The sequence below is a fragment of the Triturus cristatus genome, chromosome 1_2, assembly GCF_964204655.1.
Source record: "Triturus cristatus chromosome 1_2, aTriCri1.1, whole genome shotgun sequence".
Taxonomy (NCBI): domain Eukaryota; kingdom Metazoa; phylum Chordata; class Amphibia; order Caudata; family Salamandridae; genus Triturus; species Triturus cristatus.
Window position 1 is genome coordinate 963504891 of NC_140580.1, and position 16756 is coordinate 963521646.

Below are 16756 nucleotides of genomic sequence, written 5' to 3' on the forward strand. Positions count from 1 at the left end.
GGAGGACTTAGCACCCTCTTGGGTTCCACGGGCATAGACATTAAAAAGTTCCCAAGAGAAGCAACTCTTGGTACCTTTGATGGTAAGTCTCATTATGTCTGGCGTGGAGCAGCTATTAATGGTGACCCTAAGGTTAAGATCTGCCCTAATCCAGACCATGAGTCCACCAGAGGGACGGCCACGGCCGATTGAGATGGCTGGTATAACAAAACAACAAAACCCCGGCTTGTACAGTGGTTCGACACTCCAAGTTTCCTGGAACATGCATATATCATGTTCCTCGATGAATTCACTCCAGTCTGGGAGAATAAGCTTGCTACGTAGGCCTGCTACATTCCAGGAGACAAGCTTAAAGAGGCTGGAGGGGATTTCCCGGGGAGTAGAAGCACTTGGGGGATGGTTTTGGGGGGGGTCAAGATTAATAGTGGGCCTCTGAGGTATCAATAATGAAGTGGATGGGTCCAGACCCAGGTGGTCAGGAGATGTAATAGACTCTAATGTGCGACAACCTGGGGGAGTCGAAGGGATGAATGGTATATCTTTGTTACCCTGCAGTCAGTCGACAGCCTCTAGGCTGCTGTATCGATTTTCCGTAGGGATAAAATCTAGCGGCAATGGAGGTGTAGGCCAGCTCCCCAGTGAGGGACCCCTCCCTTTCCGATGTACAAGCGTCCAAGCTTCCGTGAAATGGCCAGGGGGATAAAAATAGGTCAAGGGAAGAGCTGTAATACATGTTCCTGGGGTAGTATATCTCCAGTAACAAATGTGCTCGACAGTTTTGGGATCATTGAAGTTAATTAAAATGCAGTCCCCCCTTATGTTCTTAGCTAGGTGGCCTACCCATGGGACCCTTCTTACCATGAGGATTTTGGAGCTATTGTGCAATGGCAGTGGTCTGTTTTTGTTGAGCCAGTGTACCACCCTATTCCTCAGGGTTGTGGGTGACTCAACTTCGTTTTTGGCCAATTCGGGGACCCCTGCTAAAATTACAACGTAAGGGGCGGTTTCAGGTGGCAAGTTGGGTCCTGGGTGTCGGTGTCCTAACAACCTCTTTCAGCTGGATTGTACTAGGCGGCTTGGATTTCCTATGGTCAAAAGCTGAAGTGGGCATATTGGTTACAATTGTTGGTTGACATTCGGAGTGAACTGTTGATGGAACATGGGGGACCACCAGGTCTTTTTCTGCTCTTAAATTAACCAATGTATTTGGGGCCCCTGGTTGATGGATGTTGTTTGGAGCGATGGTCAAAACCCCTAGGCTGCGTTCGATCCTGACTAGATGTTGTTCAATTTTAAGTAATCTGTCCTCCACAGGACGAAGGGAAGACCTGATTACATCAAGTATGTCGTGTATGTAAGATAGATCTGAGGTCCCTCCCTGGCCTGCTTCATTTAGCCCCCCGGTATCATCCTGACACATTATTCTGGTTGGTGATAGATATGGTTGGAGAGCAGCCTTGTCCAATAGGACCACCTGTAAGGGTTGCTCAGGGACATCAGGGTTTTTTTTCGATTTTCCAATTTGGTTTGTCACTTTTTGCTTTCTTTTAGTGCACTTGCCCTTTCCACCAATAATGGGTGGACACCCTTGTTTACTTTTGGGAATTGCCCCGGGGTTACGTTCTCGAAGCTGCCTGGTGCCAAACTCTGGGACTACACTAGTGGCAGTCGGCAACAAGCGAGGGGATGATAACAGGGAATCAAGGGCCATGGACTGGTCCTCCACGGAAACAGCAGCGACTGTTCCACTGGCTGGCAAATCCTGGGCCGTTAAATCCACATCAGATCCAATAGTGGTTGCAAGAGTTAGTGTTTGTTGTGCAGGAGAACGTGCATTAGCGAGGTAGCCCAAGGAAGACCTCCTGGCTGCTGCAATGTCCTGCGAAACACGGCGTTCCAGGAGCATAATTTCTTGGTCAATAACATAATTGACCTTGGTAACAAATTGATCCATTGTACCAGTAAGGCGTGCATTAGCCACCCTGTCTTTGGGGTCTTTTGGTGGCATAATAAGGGACAAAGAGTAGGTTGAAAAGCAACCTGGAACAACAGAAGCAGTAGCAATAACTATGCAAATATACAGCTTCAGATGACAGTGTTGCTTGCAATAGACCTGATAGAATAGGGGGACAACAGTACTTTAGCACGTGCGATGAATGTGCGGCGTTAGAGGGATTGCCCAGTCCAGTCCACTCCAGGCAGTGACGGGCAAGGACGGGCCCGCCCTTGGCCCGGGCTTTGCCCGGGCGCCGCCCGCGCGCGTCCCGCGCTGCGGGTCTCGTCCGTGACTTTTGACCCTCCCCGGCGCTGCCTGATGACAAGATTGGCAGGTGCCCGGGTGAGGAAGTGCTGGGGGATGTAGTTCTTAGGGGTTCACTCCGCCGTTCCCCTCACGGCACCACGATCACAGCAAAACACCAGGGCAGAGGTTCAAAAAAAGGAAACGCCGTTCTCCTCACGGCTGGCAGAGCGAAGGGCACCTTTGGAAATGTGCTGCAGGGTGTCCCGCGCTGCGGGTCTCGTCCGTGACTTTTGACCCTCCCCGGCGCTGCCTGATGACGAGATTGGCAGGCGCCCGGGTGAGGGAGTGCTGGGGGATGTAGTTCTTAGGGGTTCACTCCGCTGTTCCCCTCACGGCACCACGATCACAGCAAAACACCAGGTCAGAGGTTCAAAAAAAGGAAACGCCGTTCTCCTCACGGCTGGCAGAGCGAAGGGCACCTTTGGAAATGTGCTGCAGGGCGTCCCGCGCTGCGGGTCTTGTCCGTGACTTTTGACCCTCCCCGGCGCTGCCTGATGACGAGATTGGCAGGCGCCCGGGTGAGGGAGTGCTGGGGGATGTAGTTCTTAGGGGTTCACTCCGCCGTTCCCCTCACGGCACCACGATCACAGCAAAACACCAGGGCAGAGGTTCAAAAAAAGGAAACGCCGTTCTCCTCACGGCTGGCAGAGCGAAGGGCACCTTTGGAAATGTGCTGCAGGGCGTCCCCATTATCTGTACCCTGTTTTTTGACGTAGTATTGGTGAAGGCTAAAGGTAGCATTATCTGGATTGATACACATATTCCTCATTGCAACTTAGTGAATAAAGTACATGGTAGCAGAGCTAGACCTACCAGATGAAAGCATCTGACCAAGTCTATATGCCTCTGTAACTAAACTAAATGATCTGGACTGGTTTCAAGTGGGCCTACAGGTGAATCCGAACTTTGGAATCCTGCGTTAAGGGCTTTGTTTCTGAACAAATGGTTACATGAGAGGAAGTTTCAAAGCATCCGTTTTCATCATAAATTTTGGGGCACATAAGGCATGTGAATATAATGTTTGGTGGTTTTGAAGATTATGGTGATTTATTCAAGACATGTGAGGGGAGGTATGTTTGATAAGAATTTGATATTATATTGGTTGTTGCATAGAAGTGACTGACAACAATCTTTTCATAAATCACAGATACCCCTGATGAAGGTTAATGAGAAACCGAAATGCATTGGGTGTGATACCATTGGAATTATTCGGAGGACTCAAAATTCTGAAATGTTCATCTTTAGGCCTGGATGGGCAATCATGAAACAATAAACACGCAAAAAAAGTGAAGAATTTTGCATCTTTTGACGTGATGTACAAACTTTGAAAAAAACAATGAAATACAATGGATGAATTTGGACATACTATGGTTGATGGGCATTAATTTGCATACCAATGTTTATACGGCTGTGCAACTCGAAGTTGACCCGCAAACCGCGAGTCACAACTTTCCCATGTTTTCATGCCATAGTGCGAAAGGAACGGGGCAATACCGAGTGCTGCATGCTAAACTTGATAAAGAGAAACCGGAACTAAAACACAGAGTAAATATGGGTGTGCTTCAGGACATTGTTTGTTTAATGCCCCTTGCTGTGACAGGAGGAGGCCCAGCAAATGCTGTAACTGCACAGAAAGGCCCATTATCATTCTCTATGTGATAATCACCGGCAATCAGAATGATAATGGGCCGATAGCAATCTTGGCCAGGTCAGGGAGGGGCTGCTGCAGGCTCGTATAGTGAGAGTTGCAGAACTCTGATGCTTCTTGTAAGGGGGCAGTTCAGTTCGCTCCCGTGTCCAGAATTGTGGACAAAAGAAGTCAGTGAAAGAAATCATCACGGACAACGGAGAAGAAGCCCAAATAATGGACGGTCCGTGAAATTTGGTCACCGTAGACTAAGTATGCCATTAACTTTGTCTGTGCCCAAGGTTGCATGTGTAACCAGTGCAGGAAAAGATGCGGGCAGGCAGTAAAGCCATATTTTGCTTCTGAAAGTCATCCGGATTCGGGATGAAGCCGGCCCCTTCGAATCTTATTGGCTGTGTACAGTGTGAGAACACTGGCAGACATCCTGCGGGTCCCGCAGGGGGCACTTCAATTTTCTTTTCTAGCACTGGCACTGCACTCTCAGTTGCAAGCAGTAAATCCATTTACCCTACAAGGCAAGGAGCAGTACAAAAGCAATCGATCGCAGCGGCAAACTAATAACTTGCCACCAGATTCACGGAGCTGTCCCTCAGCCTAAAATCACACATTGTATATTGTAATAAATAGTGTGTGTTTATTACTATCCATAGGGAATAATTTTAGCAGGCCAAGAATAACAAAAGATTTAGAAAAAGACTGCAGATTTCTAAGCGTATGCATTCAGGTGACTTGCAGCACTTTGATGCAGGTACATAACTCGCTGAGCTGTATTACAAATATTGCACCTCATGACCTGCAGGGATCTCTGCAAACGGTAATAACCCACTTAGCTAGTTTATGTATAATACAAATCTGTAATCTACACATCACACGTTATCTCTGAAACCTGCATGCACATATTAATCTGTGCTACTTTTTGATGCTTCACATTTGTGACCAGAGAATGCACTCACCAGGAAGTGCTTTAACCACTAGTTAACTTACCACTGTTATGGCTTGAAACTTGTTGGATGCAGGCAGATCTCAGCAGCAAGTGCCTTAACCCCAGTGTTTTTATAGGATAGCAAACAAAAAGAGGTATTGTGAGGAGTCCGTACTGGGCGCTCTCATTCTGTCTTCCATGGAGGGAGAGTCTGGTCAGCGATACCTGGTTGAAATGCGGGAAGGGCCGAAGGTGGACCACCAAAAGGGGGACATTTATCTCCAACAGAACCAGGATGACTTGATGAACCAGGATTACCTAGACCAAGAGGACAAGGAATACAGACAAGTCCAGCACCATGATCACTAAGAGGATCAGGGAAAAATGAACCGGGGCACCAAATCCTGTAGGTCTTGTATGCTGAGGATTGTGCTGGACCTACCCCTCTCCCTGCCTTTTTCCGCGTTCAAGACTACAAAACCGCAGTATCCACGCGGTCCTCTGCCTTGACCTAAGGCACATGTTGGCCTGTTATTAGGGGTTGGATTATGGAAACATGATAGGGTGAGCATAAATCAGGTACTTTTTTGACCTCGTGCTTCACCACTACTGAATGTTTCATAGACCTGTTTTCTAACTCCCACTCTGATAAAGAGTAGGATATTTATTTACGCCTGGTCTTGAAGAAACGCTGGAGATACCTCTTGAACCAGCAGGGCATGAAATACGTCGACCTGACCCATAAATCCAATATAGATTTTTCACAACTCTTACTAGATAGTTGCACTTCATAACTCTGTGCCGACCATCCACACTTTGCTTTTAAACCTACCAAAGAGATCCCTGAATAAATGTAGTGCTGGATACCCTTTAGGTAGTTTTAGATCACCTGCAGAACCATTTACTGTCTCCACAAACCCGCATGCATCATCACGCCTGATATATATAATAAGATCACCGCCAAAGAGCCCACTCGCGGGGCCTGTGGGGCATTGCAGCACCAGTCCCATGAGGAGCAAACGAAGAAGCATGACACCCGCATGGGTGTGTGAGAGCATCCCTTCCTAATCAGGACGATCCCCCTCCTAGCGGTCCACTCCAACCTTTCCTCGTCTCTTTATCACATAGGAATAGTTACCCCGTTCTGTCTATATATTCCCGTTCTAAGGAGCATGGGTACTGGACCTTGATCTCGCTCCTTGTCCCTCTCTCTACGTGATTTATGGTATCTAAAACCTTGATATAATGAAGAGTGAGTTCTCTGCACCTGGCTGTCATCACTTCCCTAAAGCAGCAGTCTGAGACTGACAGAGTCTTAGTCCACACCCTACCATTTACCAAATCTCTAATCACACTAGAAATTCACAAACCCCAAATGTTGCCACCACTGCTTTATATGATGTTCTACGGCAAGGACAACAGTCCATTGCCTAATATGAGGGCATGCTTGGCGCACCCCACCCGCTTACAAGATAAGTCCTGGACCAAGCATCGCCTGGGACAGGCCTAGATTACTGTGATGCCATGGCAAAGTAAAAGTCAATATACCAGGTTCACATGCAGCCAGGCAGTCGGCAGGGCTACAAGCCTGTTTACCCTGCAAGGGGCATTCCTGTACCAACCCTATCTGTTTCCCATCTCATACTCCTTTTTATGAATAACAGACTTTTGGTAATTCATTTTCTTTGTTCCTCACCACATGGATCAGTGAGAGATTTTGGGTTCCCTTTCATTTCCACTGCATTATGCAGCAGCGTGTCTTTCATCAAATACACAGGCATAACAACAAAGAACACTTTTTTTTAAAAAAAATAGACCACTCATAATAGACTTGCCAATGGTTGTTCCATTATGTTGTAGATGTTAGTTTAGATGATGAACTCAAGTTATAAAGTGCACTCTAAGTTATTACAAAAAATAAAGAAAATCACACTTATCTGAGCACCTGGGATGAGGAGGTGGAGAATCAAGAAAGGAAATGAACTTGAAAATTAGCGTTCAAAAATACAATACATTTGAGAAGCAGAATAAAACTGATATGCCAATGGAAACAGAAGGGGAGTGGCCAATAATAATGAGAAACGTTTGATAGACGAGTGTTTAATGCTTGGTAAAGAATTAATTAACCTAATAATTGGATGTTAAACATTCACTAATCAGAACACGCTGATAAACGTAGGGTGGAGCAAGGAAGGGGGAAGTTGTGTGTGATAACTTAAACAGAAAAACTTTGGTTACGGTAGAGGGGCAGGGCACTTACCTTTTGGTAAATCGGTAGAATGAGTTGGGTAGAAACAAGTTAATACATGAGCGATAGGCCTCCATCTCTCAGGATTTTAGAGACAGCCAGACTTTTCCTTTTGCCATTGGGGTCTGTGACAACATCAGGTTTGAACTTTCTTAGTGTCTGCTGTGGTGTTACCTCTTCTAAACTATTTCTACTCCTTTGTTGCAGGGAAGGAAGTGGCTGAATCCTGGTACAACGAGATCGTGAAGTATAACTTTAGCACCCCTGGGTTCCAAAATGGAGCTGGTGAGTGCACAACGCAGTGTCGTAAGGAGGGGCTGAGCGGGGTTCGGCTTGGCAGATGACGTGGGGGAGACTCACTTTACAACATGGGGACACATTTTGTCTCTGAAGGGGTTCAGATCAGATCCGTAGCAAAATTATTTCAATCAGGATATTTATGACGGCCACAACCTTACAAGGTTGAGTGATATAGCAAATTAATACTAAGCAGTGGAAGTGTGCAGAGGGAGTGCCTCAAAGCTGCTGCATTCACAGGTGCAAAGTTATCATGTATAATGCAGTCCTTGAGTGGGGGTGACTGCTGCTCATGGTCAGAGGCAGCCAATCGCTCGGTGTCGCTGTAGGAACAGCAGAACGACTGGAAGAGTAAGAGAGAGGAGGTAGGAATCTGAAACACTGATCAGTGAGGAGGGACCGGCTTTCTAAGTCATGGGGGAGGAGTCCAAATGCATGTGGTCACACCATAAAATCCCTAAAGTGCTGCAAAGTAGGGTGGAAGGGTTAAAAAGCCACTGAAGCTGTTGGTCTTCTCCTAATGAGCTCAAAGAGAGATGTGACAATATAAGAAGGCTGCATAAATGTAAGACGAATACCCAGCTGTGTAGGGTGAGTTAAGACAAATGGAAATATGGCAGAATGCATTACAACATTATACTTCACCTGCGAGGCTGTTTCTGAGGTGCTGTCGGTGTCAACAAGCCACATCTGAAGCACTGGGTCCATTTTGAAATTTGTCGTGCGTGGTGTTGTGTCCAGTTGCAGAGATCACATTCAGGTTATAGTTTTCCATTCTGGGGAAGATACCGGGGCTGTTGTATCTAGTTCTGGAAGCTACATTTGGAATATTGTGTCCTGTTCTTGAGGCAATATCTAAATTATTGCGCCTGGTTCTGGATGCCTCATCCGTAGTGGCATGTCCATTTTCAGAGAGATACTTCAGGAGTAGTGTTGCCCATTTGTAAGTGTTTGATTGGAGTTTTAATGCTTATTGGGGGGGGGAGGGGTGTATCCAATTTAAGAGTCTTTATCTTGAGACCGCCATGCACAGGCTGGAGAAAGATAATCGAAATGGTGAATGCTTTAAAATAGTCCTAGGAAGAATGTGGTAAAACTATTAGCTCAAGTCTGTAAAAACATATACATTGACATAAAAGAGAATGTGGAAATGATGGACATTACAGTTCCATTAGGGGATAAATAGAATGTAAAGCTTTTGTTATCAGAAGACTACTTTAACCAGAGAAAGTGGGTACCACTGCCTCCAACAGAAACGTTGGGGACAAAGATGATAAATTCATCCTGAAGAGATTGCAGAAGATGCAAGGAAACAAGAGCCCTGGACCATGTATGGTCTTGGGTTTCATGACTAAGTGGGCTGAACCTGCCCCCCTGATTTGCTTTTGCCCCATGTTTTGTGTTTCTGTGTTTTCCTGTTCACACTGCAAAGAGACGGAAAGTGGGTTCAAAGTCCTGCTAAATGGAGCATCCAGTTGGCTGGTAAAGGTTTAGTGTTGGTATTTAGTTTAGCTCTTCATAGAGTGGTCACAATAAGGATGGCATGCTTGATTGTGCAAGCCTTTCACCTTCATTAGGTTATATTAAATGTAACCTCTATACATAGTAGAGGTGGGTCCCCTAAATTAAACCTCATGAGAAATCCTTCCAGAGAGGCTGGGCCAGGTATGATAGTCTCATATCAGTAAGAGGATTTAGAGTCAGTAGGAGCTTACAGGGAGTACAGTAGTATAATCTCAAACCAATCGGGGCAAAGACCAGCTCTTCAAGTGTGCCCAGTGTTTTGAAATTTGGAAACTGTACAAAGCGCCATAGAAATCCTGGTGGCAGCAATGGTGAGTTGCAGTCTTAGTACTGCCCCATCCTGTTTATGGAATCACCCAGTATGGTTGTATGATACTATATCGAGGCCAATAACATTGACCTACAAAAGTACTACATCCACTAGATTGCCTCCCCTAAATCGTCTAAGTAAGTACCTATCTACTTACCTAGACTTTCTTTGCAGAGTAGAGGTTAAGTTGTTATTGTGAAGGCAATAATTGGTTAATGCACTGCATGTTTTATAGTGGTGGTATACCTAGAGTAACGAAGATTGCAGAATTCAGATTTGTGCCATTTCCTTGTTGTGCTTAGAACTAATTGGCAACAACACCTGTAAACTATGTTAAAATAGAGGTAAACTGTCTTTGCTGGTCAGTTGATATTTTGACAGCTCATTTTGCACAAAAGCAATTCCTATATAGACAGCATTGTTAAATATATTATTTATTTATTTTTAGTTCAATGATATAGCTAACAACTACCTCAGAGGAGCAATGGAATGCTGCTTTATGGAGACTAGTTTTATTGCACCAAAGCATCTGAAACAGATGCTATGTTTGTGGGGGTTAGGACTAGGCAACAGACCAGGATGTGATGGGACAGGAAGGATGTGAACATGCAATTGTAATAATGCTACATAGCATTTTGCAGTCTCATTTTTTAATCACATATTTACAGTACACAATCACACATATTCACAGTTTTCCCCACATAACATAGCATCTGTTTCAGACGCACTGGTGCAATTAAACTAGTCTCTATAAGACTCTATAAGATTGTTTGCTTAGAATCGCGCACATTTTCGGGTCAGTGCCAGACCAGGAGTCAAACCCTGGTCTCAATGTCGGCCACTAGGCCACATCTCCTCCCATTTCACATGTAAACACAAGACAAATTAGGGATTGAGATGGGGTGGTTATATATCTAATTTATGGTTACACACAGGTTTAGGTTATGCTTCGTATAAGTCTTCCTCATCTTCATTGAGATTTCATTTCATTTTTAGTCCAAATAAATGTCCATGTTCTTATATGTTTGCACCATTCACATATATGATTTCATTCTAGTGTAAATTGAGCTTCATGTGATGGTGTCCCTCTTATCACAGGTAACTTCACCCAGATGGTCTGGAAGTCCTCAGCACAGGCAGGATTCGGAGTGGGGACCGACGGCCGGGGAATGTACATAGTTGTCGGATTCTATGACCCTCCTGGAAACATATCGAACCAAGGTTATTTTGAAGACAATGTCCTTCCCAAAAGGAAGTAACCGAAGAGGACAACAGATGAGAATAAGCAGCTGGCAGCAAAATGTTTCAGGGGAATAGAGTTCCACATCGACTGTCGCCGAATACTTTGTCCCTTTGGCAGCAGTCTTCTGAAGGCAAAGAGACCTTTGTAATACTTCAGATTTATAAACTGCATTTTTTATTTTCAAGTTATTATTTCTTAAGAAGCCTCGTCTCTGTTCCACTGCTGCTTTAGCTGCTACCCTGGGAGCGTCCACGTTGGCCTAACATTCCAAACTAAGCAGCCGACCCTGCTCCAATTGGTCCATTTTGCTGTGTGACATTACAAGTTAAAATGTGACAATGAGATGGGCATATTTGCCCCATGTAGTTGGGTTGATGTCTTCTAACTCCCTTGAACATAATTGCAGGTTTGATTTTATGATGTGCGTGTGTCCAAAAAAGGTATTCTAATTTCTCAAATTGCATGACTGAGGTACAACCACAACGACTAATTAGAACTGTGGAGAAAGATGAGGACCAAGAGACATTGCAAAGATAGGAATATTATACAGTTTTTATGTTTTGGATTAAAGGGAAATCCATTGTGCGGAAATTGTTCCCATATTGGAAACAGTGGTGGTGGTCCCCTGGGCTTAGCTTACGCACCTATGCTACTACGTCAACATTCTGTTTGTTGGATGTGGGACTTGTCAGTAGCCGAAAAGAAAACAGCTGGGCCTTCAGGTTTGTGGTTCCACCACTGCATGACCTTCCCATACTACCTGGAACACTCCATTCCACAAGGACCACAACGTGCTCCTCGGTAGACTCCATGCCACCTGAACCACTCCCAGTGACCAGGATCTCTATGAGCCTGCACAACCTTCTGAAGTATGCATGGGGGTTTTCTGTAGTCTTGCACTTGCATTTTGAATGATATGTGGAATCCGACAGAGGTGCCATCCCAGTTGCAAGTAATGAGAAAGGGACTTGCTCAAATCATGGATGCTTAGTATCTGAGACGAGGAGGTCCGTTTCAAATAAAGCTTTCTGGCCATTGCCACTCCCTGTCTGCAAGCATTGTGTATGTTGCCGGGAGAAGATGTTGTGGTACCACTTCCTTTGCTATTTCAACAAAGATTATTAATTAACTTTTCATTCTTAGCTTTCACAGTGGTTATTTAAATTTTTTCAGATTATTTTAATGATGGGCTTATTTTGCCTGAGCAGAGTGTGGAGCTTGGGTGTCGGGTCTGCTCATTGCTACTGCCTGTCCGCAGACATTGTGTATGTTGCCGGCAGGAGATTTTGAAATACCACAAGACTCTCTCATCATCCCTGGTCTTTGGGGCTTCCGTTGTTTAGACACTTGATGGCTTTATGTAGCAAGCTTCTTTCTCTCAGGTGGAGCTTGTGTCAGTGATACGATGTGAAGCACAAACCTTTTAACTACTACTGCTGTGCATTTATTGTGATGAGAAGGTGCAAATGTGTAGCAAATCCAGATTTGTCATGAGCGAAGCTAATACCATCTAAAGCGAAGTATCTCGCGGCAAACTGTTAGGATCCTAGCCTTTCCCCAACCGTGAACAGTAACACAACATAAATATGTATCTTAAACTCTCATCTTTCCACCTAGTTTTTATCTCATAGGTTGATCAAGTGTTAACACCAGAAAGTGCTATATTCAGCATGTTTTTCCTTCATGACCTTTTATTTCTTTTTCACAAGTATTCTCTGTGATGATATCAACAAAGACTGCATTTCTCATGTGTCCTGTGGAAAGGAAACTTAATTAGTATATGTCATCTTTTCTCAATAGCAGGGTATGTCCTGTACATAATCTCCTCCTTGTGGTACCACAGATTATTTTAATGATGGGCTTAATTTGCCTGAGCAGAGTGTGGATTGTTGGGGTCGGATGCATAAGTAGTGCTCTGAAGCACTGGACCTCAAATTGGCTCCTTTTGGGGAGCAATCTTGGGGCCTCCTCTTCACAGTCCCTGTCTTCTTCTGGCTCCATGCGGGAACGTGAGTGAATGTGAGCTGGGAGAAAACCACAGAGACCTCCTTTTTTTCAAATGCACAAATCATTAGGAGATGTAGGCACCTCCTTCCCAAAGTGGAATTGCAAATGATAAAAGGATATACACCCTGAAGAAGTTAAAAAATAATTAAATAACATCGAGAACCAGGGAAGGGTTTGATAGAGGTAGACAAAACTAAGAAATAACAATCTCTAAGGAGTTAAAGGTACACACGCTGAAACATCGTAAGAGATTAGGGAAAATGGGTGATAATAAAAGAAAGCTAAAAAAGCACCCACAGTTCCCTCTGAAAAACTCTGCAAAATACAACACATTGAAGCCCCAGAGTTTGAAGCCTAGGAGTTTTGAGTGGAGATACCCTTAAAAAATGTTTGAGAGCTTTGTATACGGCTATGACAGACTATTTAGAAGGATCTCTTTCAGGAACAAAGGGTTCAATGTCCACTACATCGATTTCAGTGTTGGCACATACAAAGACGTAGTGTGCTGGATGGAGCAGACCTAGACAAGGATGGGAAGCTCACTGAGATCCTTGCTATTTCTAATTGGAAGAAATGAACTATTCTTAGGGAACCAAGGGAAGTCTTGCATAGAATGAGAAACTCTGGTGATCCACCATCAACTAAAGTGGGTGGGATATCTGGTAGGAGATGCAAAACTTGGAAACCGCTTTATCAAAAGAATAGGAATTTTATTGGAGATTTTCTTCTCTTCCGACCCCAGAAATTCCAGCAAAAGGCCTTTTATAATGGAAAAAATTACCCTTCAGACCCTTGAGATCACCCTTCGGACAAGGTTTGGAGTTAATAAGGATCCTTGCACGTCGATTCTCGTAACTGTTAATCTATCTTTCCCACTAAGGGAGAGGGAGATTGGGGCACTTTCAACACAACTGGGAAAGTTTATTCAAGAACCATGGGTCCTAAAAGCTATTCAATGGTTCATAGCAGAGTTTTATGGGAGCCTTGTGCAGGAGTCTTTCCTCCAACCTCTGATTTCCCCAATGACAAACAAAAGAGCATTTACTAGACATTTGAAAAAGCCGTTCGAATGCCCAGTACAAACCTCTGGCAAATATTTTCTTGCCTGCTTGCAGTCACTTCAAGATGGAATAGAGTACATGTTGTATGACCACTTCAGATTGACCTAAAGATGCTTACGTGGAAGCTGTAACTGTTTCCCTTACATGAGATTTCTCCATGCTGAATATAGAGAACCTGGAAGTTTACATATCTTCCATTCTGTTTTCTTCAGCACCTTAATGTTTCAGAAAACTCCTGTAGTCTACTATACACAATGTTAACCATGTAAAGCTTAAATAAAGAAAGCACAACTAAGCATGAGCACATAAAACTGGAATTAACCAAACCTAACAGAACAATCTGCGTTATGCTAGATGGATCAGAATTTAAGTTCCTGCAATTCAGACCTCATGTTCAGCAAATATCAGAAGTGTCCCACAGCTACAAAGGCCAGTTGGCCGGTGGCGTCGCATACCGGTTAGCACCATAGTCCTGTCAGTAATGTTTGCTCTAGGTCAACCAAGTGAGCAAATAATACTTTGCATATTCATTTAAGGCTGGCTCATATATCTGCAAATTTGAATTCAAATAACCTTTCAATTTTGTAATAGATTAAAAACATAATCGCCATGGTCCATTGTTTACTGTACATATACAGATGTATGTATGTGTGTATATATATATATCCAACAATCCATTGTAGTTCTCATCAGGAAAACAACGCTTCACGGCACGCAAATGCTTTAAGGCAGAATTTTATTTTCAGGCAATAAAAATGACTCCGAATAGAGTCGTGTTTGTTGCCTGAAAATAAAATTCTGCCTTAAAACATTTGGGTTCCGTGAAGCGTTGTTTTCCTGATGAGAACTACAATGGATTGTTGGATATTTGGGTTTCGCTAACCCGTCACGGCCCGCCGTCATTGAGTGGCTCGAGTTGAAGCGATTTTGTGTTTGGTGGATATATATATATATATATATATATATATATATATATATATATATATATATATATATATACATACATATATCCACCATCAAGCTTACACGATCACGTAAGCACGAGCCACACCGATCCAAGGTTTAAATTCAAAGGTTTATTTTGGGCACAAAAAGACTCGTTTCGAGCTAAACTGCTCTTGGTCACATATATATAGTACATAATTCTATGTACTATATATAGAATTATGATTTTGGTTTTAGAATATTTAGCTTTTTGCTGATGATGGTGATTGTATCATTGTGTCTGACCTCTAGTCCAAGGCTGCTATGAGAGGCAGAGGATTCTTATACCAACAGACATGCCATTCACAGATTTTTGTAAATGTGCAAATAGGTGAGTATGACTATTTCCTCCCACGTTAAACTTCTTAAGAGGGCAACCTTTAATTGCACACCTCTCTCGAAAGCCTGTATTTACAATGATGCATTACCCTGGAAAATAAAGGAGCTGACCTGTGTCGTTAGGTACCACTTGTCCTGTTATTTTCCTTGAAGCATCATTTCTTAACCTTTTGACTTCTGTGGACCCCAACTGAATAATGACTGTAATCCGGGGACACCCACTGAGTCGCTTTTGAAATCCAGGGTCCCCCCCCTCTCCCGGCCTAAGCAATTTCTAGGATGTGCACTGCAAAACAACACACGAAAATACAATCACAAGTATACAATAAGCAAATGCTCAAATATTTGAATATTTTGTGTAATTCACAATCAAATATAGAAAGTTTTCAAATGTTAAGTGTTGCATTTAAGCTCACAATTCCACGTGCCTTCTATATTGGTGTTACTGCATTTTGGCAGGATAGGGTGTGATAGAGGTTTATTGAGTTTTTTTGTAGTATGAATGGGATCAGCCGTGGTGTGGGTTAAGTAAACCTTACAGCAGAATTCCTGGGATCGACTGTCATATGGGCTAGATTAATGTTACTGAACTATGTAAAGAGCGAGCTGTGATAGCACTGTGAAACCCTATTAATAGCAGAATGTGGACTATAGAAATACTTAATATATGTGCTAGATAGGGTTTATCACAGTGTGGATGATTTCAGCTGTGCAACAGACTAGATTAGCCTAGCAGAGGTGTGGGTGGGCAGGGCTGATATATTGACTATACTGGTGTTTCCACAGTACAGAAGAGATGAGCTATGACCTGGGCATCGATTAGTGAAACTGCAGTATTGATAAGGTATGCTGTTATATAGGCTAGATTAGTTCTCCCTGAGTATGGATCAGGAAGTCTGTGTTCTCCAGTATTGGGGTGTCTTTCATAGATTCACATGCTTGAATATTCCCCGTAGTCGAAGTGGGAGTCCCACGGTACATAACATAGCAATGTAGCAATAACAGAACCATAGATAGGTAAGAAAAAACCATAGAGTAGCATTGAATCATAGAGCTTTTAGATAGAAAAAACGTGTCACTTTTATAACATATTTCAGTCATTGTGAATAGTCCAAACTCCAGCCAATCGGGCGTTAGCACCTTCCAGAATGTTCTCCTCAGAGGCTCAGGCCCTCAGATTTTCTACCGCACATCGTGTGAAGTGAGTCTCCCTGAGCTCTGCTCAGTTTTTTCTCTTTTTTCTTCTCAAAGAAAAGCTTTTGGTCATGTCTACCACCAAGAAGTCCCTCTTCAGGCCTTGTGGGACATGTGGAAAACAGCAACTTCATTCTGAGGACCCTCATCAGAAGTGCATTTATTGCCTCTACCCTGAACACCAGGTAAAGGATTGTAAAATCTGCAGGACTTTCTCTCAGAAGACCCTTAAGGACAGGGAGGGGCGTCTCCTTCTGTGGCTACAGAAGTTGAAGACAATAGACAACCCTTTGTCAGATGTGGAGAGTGTTTCCTCAGTCCGGACTACTTCATCTTTGAAGAGAGCCAGTGAGTCGGAGAAGGTTTCTCCTAAAACTAAGGTGGCAAAGAAACATCATGTTGTCAAGTCCACTGATCGGCCTTCTACTTCAAAAGGGGTGTCTCCTGCCCCTCAGAGTCTGTCTACACCCTCAACGCCCCCGAGATCTGACTCTCCGGCGTCCAAGACTCAATCTGAGCAGTTGTTGCCTATAAAACTGGTTCTCTCGTCGACGAGCTCGTCGTCACTTCCTCCGTCGATGAGAACTGCTATCGTTGCTTCAACGACGACGACTTCAACTTCTTCATCTATGTTGCCAGCTATGATTCTGTCGTCGGCGACATCTCCGTCGACGTTG

At 43.8% G+C, this 16756-nt stretch overlaps 1 protein-coding gene across 4 annotated transcripts in view; it reads left to right on the forward strand.

Moving 5' to 3' along the window:
• Positions 1–12643, forward strand: part of LOC146868458 (uncharacterized) — a 443450-nt gene extending 430807 nt beyond the window's left edge. For all 4 annotated transcript variants that reach the window (XM_085610211.1, XM_085610220.1, XM_085610226.1 and 1 more), the window contains 2 exons: positions 7328–7405; positions 10350–12643. In XM_085610211.1, the coding sequence (XP_085466337.1) occupies positions 7328–7405; positions 10350–10510 (239 nt within the window). In that variant the 3' untranslated portion in view covers positions 10511–12643. The remainder of the gene's footprint in view (positions 1–7327; positions 7406–10349) is intronic.
• The last annotated feature ends 4113 nt before the right edge of the window (positions 12644–16756 follow it).